We start from the raw sequence: 13,129 nt of genomic DNA, 5'->3' as shown, positions 1-13,129 counted from the left end.
AGATGTTGTGATATAAATCCTAAATCTCTTGCTTTCCAAGATTTCTGTGAGCAGCTGAGCTGTGGCTGCTGATGGTTCCATCCACAGGGTGAGAGATTTAGAGATGACTGGCTGTGGCTTGTGTGATGGAAGCCAGTTCAGTATTTATAGTTTATGTTTTGAAATTTTAGAATAAAATAACAGTGTGGCCTGCTTTTTAATTCAACTGTTTCTATGTCTTTCATCTATTGTCATGCCGACAATCCATTCAGTACAAATAGGAGGCTTTGTGCCATGATTGGAGTGTGTGATTGCCATGTTTTTGAAAGGTATCAATGTGATATGTATTTGTATACCCAAAATAGTATATTTCTTCTGATGCAGATAGGTATCAAGAAATCCTGAAAGCTCGAGTAAAATAATGAGTCCACGAAGTCAGAAGATCAAATAAGTTTGTTTTCCTTATTCTAGATTTATCTCAGTATTCTTGTCTCATTCCTCAAAATGTGAAGAATGATAGTTAGGGAAATGAATGCATATTTAACATTTATTCAGTTATCAAAAAAGAGTTGCAGTATGGCTACCAGAAGCATAATGGTTTTCTGTATAACATATTTATGCTAGCTGTAAAATTAGGAACTGTCATTACAACCCCAACATCACCTGAGTAAGTGCAAGTCACATAAATCAAAGAGTTCTACTGCTATAAAAATGTCAATGAAATGAACAGTATGAAAGTACTACAAGATATTTGTCTACATGTATACCAGCCACTAGGATGCAGGCATCTATAGAGGGTTTAATTGACTAATTTCAAAGCTAAGATCTGGCCCTCTCATCTTTTCTAGTTAACTCACTGACCTTGAAGTGTTTTCATTTGAGTGTCCCAAATATGAAGAACTGACAATTACTTGTAAATATAATTTAAAGGTACTGTTTTAAAAAGTCTTGCACTGCCTTCATGCACCTCATTCAAGTTATGATACTCACATCCTAAAAATTAAAATAACATCAAAGAACTGGAAGCAATAGTCAATATGTAATGGATACACTTTAAAATGCTAGAGGATTGTAAAGGAAGGATGTGGGGCAGGAAACAGAAAATTAAACAGAAGGCAAATTCCAAATGATGATGTGTTCAGACACAACGTGTGGAAAATATAAGAGTCTAGATGGAACAATGAAAGGACCTGAAGGATTTCAGGGAGGTTTTGTGGTTTTTTCAGGGTTTTTTTGCTTTTTGTAATGCTCTTATGGAGACTACTATGAAGCAATGCCTAGCAGGCCAAAGCTGTGAATTTCGTTTTTGTTTCTGGTAGATTATAAATGAAATGACCATAGAAAGCACAGTGCTAACTGATAGCAATCATAAAGGGAGTGCTGTTAATCTTTAAAGTGCTATATATTTGGTTTAGTCCCACAACTAAAAGTTTCTCTCAGAAATACAGGTACAACTCCAGTTTAAGCAAACCTTTGATAACATATCTGGAGGCAGTGTAAGAACCAAAGAAGGCTCATCTTTAAGTTTGTGTCTGCAAAAAGGAAAGTTAAAGGAGTCTAAATTGCTAGAAAATTTAATGTGCTCATTTTTTTTCAGGAAATAAGCATTACTGTTTATAGTAGGCATCACTACAGCTATAGAAAATAATGAGACAGTGCAAAGAGAAGCAAAATGATTTAGACTCAGAAGACTGATATAGAAAAATATAAGAGTGACTAAGTACCTAAAACTTGTAAAAGAATATTATGCTGACGTGTCTGGTCAGTCACTATACTTACTGAAGTTAAAAAATCCAACCAAGCAACTATAGCAGTTGGTCTATTAGCAACTTCAGTTGCAGTGTAAAGCTGCAAGTCTTGAAAAAGACTTTTCCCTTAAGTTGTTAGCATCTATGTCCTTGAATACCTTCAGCAAGAAGAGGAGGACTTAGAAAATAGTGGCTCTACAGCAGTCACCATTTGTAATTATGAGCTATTGCCTGAATCTATTAGCAATGAAACCGCCTGTTTGCCCAGTACAAATAGCTTAGAATTTCCTGCAAGGAAATTACATGAAGCATCAGTAAGGAATGGTATTATGTTTTTAGGTCAATATGACTATCGTTACTTGGCATTTATCTTTTCTTACTGATATCATGTTTGGCAGCCAGTATCACAGAAGACTAAGAAATTGTTCCCCTGTATTTTGTTTTCATTGGTATTAAATTGGCCTGTTCAGTAATGGCAGTCATCCATTCTGCTTGTTTTAGTGGATCCTTGGTGTTTTGTTTTTCTTATCATGCGTTGTAAAGAGAGCAATACGTAAAGATGCACTGTGCTGTGATTGTTCCAGGGACATGAGACTATCAGGGTCTTTGGATGTAAATGTTTTTGTACACACTTTAAAAGGGTACGGAATGAACTTCACCTGTTCTCTCTGCTGTGTATATGCCTAGCTTTGGCACTAAGTCAGGAAAGGAAAGGAAGGTTCCTGCAGCAATGTGCGCTCTTCTCTGCGCTCTACCTTTCTCTGGTCATGTGGCAAAGACAACCTAGACCTAAGAAGAAACCTCAGCTTGCAGTAGATGCCTACGTTTAGTCATACTCCGGTGTATAAAATGCAAAACATTAAAAAAGTTAATGTCAAATGGTATGGTCAGGAGTGCATTAGAAATGAATATGCAGACCTTGCAACATAATTGTTTTTTATTCAGTTATAGGTGCCCAGCGCAGGAGAAGTCCCAGTGCCCTTGCCATTGAAGTATTTGAATCACATTTGGGAAGTCATATTTTGCAGGTAAAAACCCCGGCTTTTCCAAGAAAAATCAAAATAACTAGCTAGTCATATTTCTGCCAATAATTTGAGTGGTATTGTTGTCAGCACTTATATTAATGACATTATTTTTTTAAAGCTCATGTTTCCTTCTTATTAGAAAGTCCATGATTGGGAGAAGGTTAATGAGAGTGATGGCAACTATTATTTAGCTGAATCACAGTATCTTCTTGTTTAGAACTGTGCAGTAGGTGTTTGCTCGCAGAATGCCTTTATGTATTTGTGTGTATGTGTGCACGAAACAGTATTTTATGTTGGTGATTTGATTTGCTTTATGTGTCATGTTTAGATTTAGGGTGGTTTTTTGTCCCCACTTTGGTTTATGAGCACCACTTTCCTCCCTGATATCCCAGTTATCACAATTATATATCACAAAGTTGCAACAATCTGCAAAGAGAAAAAAAAAATGAGCAGCAGCGTGCCTCTTAGGTCTCCTTAGCTGTGAGATAAAAACTAATCTGATATTTGTCAAAAAATTTAGTCACACTGTACAACTCATTGTATTCCAGGAAGATTAAACTGAAAAACAATGACCTGATGGAAACATTCTTATGCATGCTTTTTGTCAGGATTACTACAACCTTTCTTAGGTTTCAGTAATCAAACATGGAGCAGAAGCAGTTAAGAACAAAATGTGATGTGTTTTGTCAGCATGGCAAAAACCCAGCACTATGGAAATAAAAGCCATGTAGTCTTTGCTAAGTGCGGCACTGAATAACTGCTCTTATTTAACAATGTACGCAGTTTCTCAATGCAAATATATTGCTTGGTGTGTTATCTTTTGAGAGGTACGAAAGAGGTAAATTAGGATATTATCATGAGAAATATTCCACTTAATTTGAAATGATTGAGAGCTATCTCTCTGTACTACCTCAACTGTGGCATTCAAAAGCACAGTGGATAATGTCAGATTTTTCATATCTTTATAAAGTAACTAAATGTGGAATAGCAACAAAGATAATTTTAGAAAAACATGAAAACATGAAATTAACTAGTAGAATGAATTTCTCTTTGGAGCAACAATCATGAATGAAGTGATTTACTTAGTTGTACAATCTTGGCAGAGGCCTAGGTCAAGTTTTTGATTCTGTAAGCAAATATTTGTGTTATAGTTACCATATCAAAGATATCTGCACCAGTATCTACAGCACTGTGTTTGCATATTAGGCAGAAATGCTGTTATGCTGTCTCATAAATGTAGAAAAAATAAAGAAATAGTGGTTTTATGATATTTCAGTTTATGTAATTTGTCAGTGTGTTAAGTATGTAAACATGTACAATATATCCTAAAGGTATGTTATTTACAATATGAATTATAACAAATATCTAGATAAAACCTCATTGAGACTGGTTTATATACACTCCTTAACTATTAGATACGACCCTTTATGAATGAAAATGAAAAAACCGAAGATGGCCACTTTGAAAACTACTTGACATTTGAGCTTTTCACCTGTTGCATATTAAAACGATTACTGATTTTATTACTTATTTAAGCTAGATTCTCCTTTTGTTTTTTTATTTTTGTACTTACATGTGATAAATTAAGGTGTTTTCAGGATGTAACTTTATCATAGTACTACTAAAAAAAAAAGCTGTATTGCATCTGTAACTGAGGATTTTCAGTCAAAATTACCATCAGCATCATATTGAATTTCTGTTGAGGTGTGGCCTTTTCAGAGAGGGTGGTGCTTTTACAAAATTACTCCCATTAATCTCTCTATTGATAATAGAAAGTTCCACTCTGACATTTAAAAGAGAATAGACTGTTGATGATGGATAAAGGAAAAAATGAATTAATAATAGTGGTAAGTTTATCATGATATGTTAAAATCTTGTCTTATTTTAGCAGAGTAATTACCACTTGGAAGGAAGGTCTAGGTCATGAATTCAAATGCACCACTTTTAGCAGATCTGAATAAGCTTCAAAGTATTGCCTTGTGGTCTTATAGGTAGAAAGATAATCTCCAGAAGTAAAATGATTTGTAGAAAAACAATCAGACAGATTCTGTGTCTGTTCTAAGAAGTTCTCATTTAGTCTACTGCTCCTAGAAATTACTTTCAAAGCAGTATTGTGATAAATATTGTTTGCAAGTGAAGTAAACAACCTTGGTTATACCTTGGGAGTACCTGTGTTTGATTTCAGAGTCTGCTATCTGAGGAAGCTGAATTAATAGTTAGTTTGTTTAATCCCTTTTGCTATTAATATTTTGAAGACTGGGTTAAGTGTAAGCTCAGAAATTAAGGAGCCTCTCTAATCCTTCTAATATTTTGATACTTCAAAATGTATTCACAGACACATGAGAAACATAATACAGTATGTTTTTAAAAAGTGGATATAGTTTATTTATAATGATGTTGTAAAAACAGAAATGGAGGCGCATCTTGTGATATTTTACATCTTGATTCTACGAGCAAGTAGTGTGGATCATTTCAAAAAATTTCCAAGGCACAGCCAATTGCTGTGTATCATGCTGAGGAGATTCTGATGGTAGGTTTGAAGCCAAAGACACTGTCCACTGTGTGCTTGTGGAAAAAAAGACACCACAAAACACAAATGTTCAAATGCTATTATATCAGAATCTTCACATCAGGGCAAAAAGTCTTTTAAATGTTTTCCAAGTAAAATCACCTGAATGATGAACAGTAGAAATGCTTGTAATAGAGGAGAAAAATAGAGAATGACAATAAGTTAATTAATTTTTTAACAAGATTTTTGAGTGGCCAATTTGTGTGCTTTGTTATCTTCTACATTGTTCTGAGAAGTGGTGTTATAACGAGAATAGACTTCAGTAAAGACATCTTCAGTTTTACATTTCTGTATATATATTTTATATTTGTTTATTAAATAAATCTAGTAAAAATATTACTTCTAGTACCAGCTATTAAAAAATTTGGCTGAAACTGGTTGTAAAAATTAGCAAGAAGATTATAAATTTTTGGGGGCCCCTGGATTTTTTCTGTAACTTCATTGCTATTGAGAAGATGTGGAAAAGGGTCAGTAACCCCATATTTTTCATATAATCAGGAATGATCAGGAAACGTAGAACTAAATATAGAGAAAAGGGAAAGTTAGTGAATATATTTGCATATGCAAATTAGCTTAATTGATACTGCTTGCCTCTACAGGGATTTTTCATTACAAACTGGAGTGCTACATTGTTCAGCTCATATTGAGTAATTTAGTAACTAATGAGACCAGTTTGCACTAATTTGCATATGATAAATGAGCTTAATTGCAGTAAATAACTTGGAGGCATAATTACTTAATTTTCCTGTGTTGCATGGCTTTTAAGTTCACGTATGAACAACTCAAGATAATTTTGCATATTTAAATTAGTTGCTTTTAAAATTCTTGAACAAAAAAGAACACACCTTACAATTTGAACTGTAAAACAATTAAAAGTAAAATGTACAGTATTTTCAAGTAAAATGTAATATTTTTAAAAAATATATATTTCTCCCTTTTAAAATGCCAATGCCTCCTTAAAGAATAAATATTTGGAATTAAACACAATGGAATGGTTTTCAAGTCAGAATAGGATAGAAAGATGGTATTAGCAATAATAATAGAACTATGTATCTGAACTGTTATGAGTGGTACACATTTTGTATTCCTGCATACAACGGTGATAAGTTTCATAATTGCATTCTTTGCTTCAGCAGTGCCTATTCAACCGTTAAGAAACTGTAACACTTTCATATAGCATTATATTACTGTACACAATAACTTAGACACTAGTTGTCTTAAGTTGCCTATACTGTCCTACCTCTACCTAGTTTTACGTGAAAAAAATCCCTAAATCGTAGAAATACTGTAGTGTCAGTGCAAAAAAGATGTCTTTTTTTTTCCCTTTTTTTTTGGGGGGGGGGTAGACTTGATCAATGGCAAGCACTGTCATGAATAACCATTGTGATGGAGATTTCTACCATGAGTTTCAAAAAACACCCCAAACCAAACCCAGAATCAAAATAGGTGAAAGATACTATTTTGTTTCAGTTATTGCCCACTAGATACTTTTGCCAGAATTGATAGAATTGAACTACTGAACTAGATGAGGAAAAAAACTCAAAACACCCAACTACCAATCTCATGAACAATTCAGTCCCATAGTGAGATCTGTTGTGCACCCATGATTTACAAGTGGATGACAATCACTGAATTTTCCATCTGTGCCATAGAGGGGCCCACCTACCTTCCTAGAAGCTTTTCCTAAGCCTTGTTGAACATTATCTTGGAAATTTTGAGACTTTTATTTCCCTTTTACTTTATATTGTACTTTTTTGTCCCATTAAGAATGTATTTTGTGATCAACAAAGGTCTTTGTAATTGCAGTATCAAATTCAATGAGGGAAAAAAAATCAGGTTCCTTTTAAAATCAAAGGAAAGACAGCCTCAGCGCAAACATTCTGACCCTATAGGCTATATTCTTCATCATCATTGGTTCAAGAGCCACAAGATACAAACCACTTAGCTTGGATGGAGTGGTTCAGAATTCAGAGAGGATACCTGTAGTGGATGTGCAGTTGCGTCCAAGATGACCCAGCAAAGTTATCTGCAGTATGCACAAGGGCTGTAAGCCCCTGATTTACTTCCTAGCAGCCTCCATATCAGCACAGACTTGATCATGTAATGTAGTCTTAGAATGGGAGTGGAATTTGAACTGCTTGGAAGCTACATATGGCTGAAATGCTGCAATTTGGCTTTATTCCATGCTGTGGTCCCAGGCCTTCTGAGAATGAAAGGCAATCTGATATTTTGTAAACACTTCACATTCTTTTCACTCCACTGGAAGTCTCAGCTTGGGGATGGAACTTCATGGAGATTTAATTGCATCTTTACCTCAATCCTATAGAGAAGCCACAGGTTATTAGACCCATTGCTGTTATTTTAGCTTTTTGTATTTAAAGTCAACAAAGAAAGAAACCACCCACGCCCTATGGACATACGACACCTGAGGAATTGCTATCATTGTGAACAATTGAAAGATGTCCCTCATTCTAATAGTTTTATATTCTTTTTTTAAAATTGCTTTTATTAATGCATCCATCACTGTAATAATAAGACTAACATGAAACTCTACAGATATATCCCTTATTAATTGTGAGATAAATGTGTGGGATGAATGCAGCATCTCTGGTTTCTAGTGAATCATTCCAGGTGATGCCACTACCATAGAGAGTAGCTTAGACTATATCTGGGTCACTGGGTTATTTTCTGGAGCATGTCAGATAAGCTTAAATTTCCTCAGGAAAAAGGAAAATTAATCTCTTCATTCCAAGCGTGCACTCTAACAGTTAGTCTTCTATTTACAGGTACCTACTACCCCATCCACCTGCGCTCCTACACTAAAAGAAAGCTGTATCTAAAATTGTGTCCTAGAGGCTGATCCCATCCCACTGCCTGGGCTGTGTAATAGCTGCAAATAACAGATTGAATCATACATGTGATACTCTTACACGATACTCATGGTCACGTGAGTGATCAACTGAATGCTAACAAATATTGTTAATATCTCAATAGTTATGAAACAAAAAAAAAGGCTTTTTCCCATACTGGAAGTTGTTATTGGGAAAATCTTTCCATATTCTCCTCAAGTTAATGCAGTTTTATCAACCAGTTTAGAAATGAATGTTATCAAACACAGGTGTAGAAACAAATACCCAATTTGAAGGAAACTTTCGTATCAGAGTTTTTTCTCTGTTGTCCAAATGGGTCTTGTCCTCCTTTTCTGTTGCTATTTTTGCAGCACAGTTGACACATCTATCAAGCTTGGCATAAACAAAAAGTGGAAAGAATTCACTATACAATTTCACTACAGTATTTAGTCATGTTTGGAAGATGTTGCTGTTTACTATAGTAACTAGATTAGAATATAACAAGACAATGATACTATTCAGTTTTTCTGAAAACATCTTATGGGTGAAGTTTTGTATACATTGTAAATATGCATGTTCAGCACGCAACCAGTTTAGATTGTGCAAAACCTGTGAATCTTTTTTGTTAAGGCAAAGTAGTAGAGATCAGTGAACAGAGCAAGTTATTTACATTTTTGCAGTAATGAACGATTGTGGATGAAGGTGTACAAGAGTTGTATGCAGTTAACAGTGTCATGAAGAAACAGGAGTTCCTCCTGTAGTGAAAACAAGTACTAATACTTTGCCCTGTAAGCACACAGTTAGGAATTAAAATCAACCAAACAGTATGGATAATCATGATTGAACAAGAAAATACATAGTTCTAAAATCTGTCTTGCCCACAAATGTGTGAGTATTGTAAAACTTTGGAGTGTTTTAATTAGATATAAGCAGTAGAAAAACAAGTACAAGTTGACATTAAGTTTAGAGGTAGTTCTGTGACTGGCTAGGCTATAGCTGAGCAGAAATCTCATTTCTTCCAATATTTGAATTATTACAGGGAGCTCCATCTGACAAGAAAATGAAAAAAAGTGGGAAAATAGACAGGAAAGTGTTGGAGTGCTATAAAATATTAGGGAGAAGATTTATCTTCTCATTTGCTATTTTCAGTCACTCTGAGTATTACATAATGAGGTTATCTCTGTATAACACTAGTCAACACAGACATAGTGACACGAGACTAAAGGTGAGGAAGCAGCAGATGGTAGCGCTGATGGAGGATTCTTCCAGGCTGTAAAAGGTGTTAGCAGAAAAGACTTCTACTGGCTTGGAGATTTGTGAAGGGCAGTTGCTAATGGTGATGTCAGTGGTAGACTTTTTGAGGACAAAGATGACTGTTCAGCTTCTTGCAGTCTGCATTAGGTTAAAGGGGTACACTACCAACTGACCTCTGTTAGCTTGTGTCAAAGGCAGGCAAAAAGAGGAAAATGTGAAAAAGCTGACAAAATTTAGGATATGTTGGAGAGCATACATCTGTGCTGTCTAAAAGTAAAGATTTTTGGGATGAAGTGGAGGTTCTAAAGGGCACAGGACCAGTCTGTCCCCATGTGCCAAAAGACGAGCGAGTGGGGAAGAAGACTGGCCTGGCTGAACAGAGTGCTTTGGCTGGAACTCAGGGGAAAAAGGAGAGTTTATGGCCTTTGGAAGAAGGGGCAGGCAACTCAGGAGGACTACAAAGATGTTGTGAGGTTATGCAGGGAGAAAATTAGAAGGGCCGAAGCCCAACCAGAACTTAATCTGGTTACTGCTGTAAAAGACAATAAAAAATGTTTCTATAAATACATTAGCAACAAAAGGAGAGCTAAGGAGAATCTCCATCCTTTACTGGGTGCGGGGGGGAAACATGGTGACAAAGGATGAGGAAAAGGCTGAGGTACTTAATGCCTTCTTTGCCTCAGTCTTTAATAGTAAGGCCAGTTGTTCTCCAGGTACCCAGCCCCCTGAGCTGGAAGACAGGGACGGGGAGCAGCATGAAGCCCCCATAATCCCAGGGGAAATGGTTAGTGACCTGCCACACCACTTAGACACACACAGGTGTATGTGACTGGACGAGAGTCACCCAAAGGTACTGAGGGAGCTGGCAGAACTGCTCACCAAGCCACTTTCCATCATTTACCAGTAGTCCTGGCTAACCCAGGAGGTCCCAGTTGACTGGAAGTTAGCAAATTGAAGAAGGGCTGGAAGGAGGATCCAGGGAACTACAGGCCTGTCAGTCTGACCTTGGTGCCAGGGAAGGTTATGGAGTAGATCATCCTGAGTGCCATCACGTGGCGCATACAGGACAACCAGGTGATCAAGCCAAGTCAGCATGGGTTTATGAAAGGCAGGTCCTGCTTGACTGACCTGATCTCCTTCTAGAAAAAGGTGACCTGCTTAGTGGATAGGGAAAGGCTGTGGATGTTGTCTGCCTGGACTTCAGTAAAGCCTTTGACACTGTTTCCCACAGCATTCTCCTGGAGAAACTGACTGCTCATGGCTTGGATGGGTGTATTCTTCACAGGATGAAAAAATTGGCTGGATGGCTGGGCCCAAAGAGTTCTGGTGAATGGAGTTAAATCCACTTGGCAGGTGGTCACAAGTGGTGTTCCCCAGGGCTCAGTACTGGGGCCAGTTCTATTTAATATCTTTATCAATGATCTGGACGAGGGGATTGAGTGCACCCTCAGTAAGTTTGCAAATGACACCAAGCTGTGCAGGAGTGTTGATCTGCTGGAGTGTAGGAAGGCTCTACAGAGGGATCTGGACAGGATAGATCGATCGATGGGCCAAGGTTAACTGTTTGAGGTTCAACACAGCTCAGTGCTGGGTCCTGCACTTGGGTCACAACAACCCCATGCAACGCTACAGGCTTGGGGAAGAGTGGCTGGAAAGCTGCTCAGTGGAAAAGGACCTGGGGGTGTTGATTGACAGCTGGCTGAATATGAGCCAACAGTGTGCCCAGGTGGCCAAGAAGGCCAACAGCATCCTGCCTTGTATCAGAAATAGTGTGGCCAGCGGGACTAGGGAAGTGATTGTCCCCCTGTACTTGCACTGGTGAGGCTGCACCTTGAGTACTGTGTTCAGTTTTGGGCTACTCACTACAAGACAGACACTGAGGTGCTGCAGTGTGTCCAAAGAAGGGCAACGAAGCTGGTGAAGGGTCTAGAGAACAAGTCTTATGAGGACCAGCTGAGGGAACTGGGGTTGTTTAGTCTGGAGAAAAAGAGGCTGAGGGGAGACCTTATGGCTCTCTACAACTACCTGAAAGGAGTAGCCAAGGGGGTGTCAGTCTCTTTTCCCAGGGGAAGAGAAAATTACCTGAAGTTGTGCCGGGGAGGTTTAGATTGTGTATTAGGAAAAATTCCTTCTCTGAAAGGGTTGTCAAGCATAGGAACAGGCTCCCCAGGGAAGTGATTGAGTCACCCTCCCTGGAGGTATTTAAAACACGCGTAGGTGTGGTGCTTAGGGACATGGCTTAGTGGTTGGACTTGCCAGTGCTATGTTAACAGTTGGACTTGCTGATCTAAGAGGTCTTTTCCAACCTAAATGATTCTATGATTTTAAGTTATGCATCAGTAGCCAAAAATAAAGTGGAAGTTGAGATGAATTAAGAGGAAGTAGTTGTTACAGATCAAACCACACAGCAAAGTGATCCTAAACTTTCTCTTGGCAGTAAAGAACTGTGTGTAATGCAATAAGGCAGAATGAGTACATAGCGTGTCAGAACTGAAGGTTTGGAGATCATATACACCTCTATGAGGGAATGATTTCAATAAGGCACACGTGTAATCTACTTTGTATACTTAAATTTTGAATCTCAACCTCCTTATTGTCATGTGCAGCCTATTTGTATCATTTTTCTTCCTGAGATTAAGTGGCATCCAGAGCGTTCAGGTACAAACCCAAAGGGGCACCAATGTTCTCAACAAAGTGCAGTCCAGAAATTGAACACAATAAGGGAGAAAAATAGGCACTTAATCTACATCTCTATCCAAAATCAACAGCATTCAGTATGCAACCATGTTTTATCTAGAAAAGCTGACAATTACATAAAGTTCAAATTAGTCATTCAGAAACAGTGACACAACAGTAATAAATTGGATGCTGTAATGCCTTAGTATAAAATCAACAAAAATGATGGATTTATGATGTAAGAGATGGTAGTATATACACAGAAGGGAGTACAATCTTCTTAAAAAAAATACAATTTCTAAGTGGACAGGACCAAAGAAAATAATCTGGATTATTTTAAGAACATTAAATTAGGAACGAAATCTTAAAAAAAAAAAATAAAATTAACAAGACAGGAGAATGTCAGAATGCTAAGTTTTATGTTGAGAAAGATAGACACACAATCTACTAAGAAACAGTAATTTGGGGTGACATGAAACGTCCAGTTATTAACTGTTCAAACACCTTACCCAAATATAGTTTAAAGGTAGGAAAACAGTGTAACTGCTGATATGTTGTGAAAAGAGCCATAGGACTCTGATAAGAAAGGATTAGTATCTTGCTTTGCAGTGCGCCTTTCCATGGATAAGGCATCTCCAGTAGCAGTTTCCTCTTCATGTTTTAAGGATAGAAGCTATTTCATCTTTCTGCAGCTAAATGTATAATCGACATAGGAATCTGTTCAGGTTTGATCACCGGTCTCTCCTCAAGTACTTTGTAGATTAATACTGTCTCAGAAGATCTTCCTCTTGTAACAAAAGGGTAAACCTCTTAAACCTGATGTTAATTTATTTAGAACTTTAGAAATCTAATTGTGCAGCTTATACTAGTGTAAGTGATTCAGAGTAATAATAAGTATTTGACGCTGACAGGAGGCAGAAAAGCCTCTCTCAGAAATTTTTATGTTGTGGGTCTCTATTCACTGTTGGATGCTCTTTTGCACTTTAAACGTGTAAATGCTACTGAATGCTATGATATGGCTCTGGTTTT

At 37.2% G+C, this 13,129-nt stretch overlaps 1 protein-coding gene across 5 annotated transcripts in view; it reads left to right on the top strand.

Annotated features, from left to right (window-relative positions):
• NPAS3 (neuronal PAS domain protein 3) overlaps positions 1-13,129 on the top strand; it is a 628,549-nt gene that overhangs the window by 311,537 nt on the left and 303,883 nt on the right. For all 5 annotated transcript variants that reach the window (XM_075753987.1, XM_075753989.1, XM_075753986.1 and 2 more), the window contains one exon: positions 2,673-2,755. In XM_075753987.1, the coding sequence (XP_075610102.1) occupies positions 2,673-2,755 (83 nt within the window). The remainder of the gene's footprint in view (positions 1-2,672; positions 2,756-13,129) is intronic.

The sequence above is a fragment of the Balearica regulorum genome, chromosome 5, assembly GCF_011004875.1.
Source record: "Balearica regulorum gibbericeps isolate bBalReg1 chromosome 5, bBalReg1.pri, whole genome shotgun sequence".
NCBI classification, from domain to species: Eukaryota; Metazoa; Chordata; class Aves; order Gruiformes; family Gruidae; genus Balearica; species Balearica regulorum.
The sequence above is the reverse complement of the archived record's forward strand: the minus strand, read 5'-3'. Positions and strand labels throughout refer to the sequence as shown.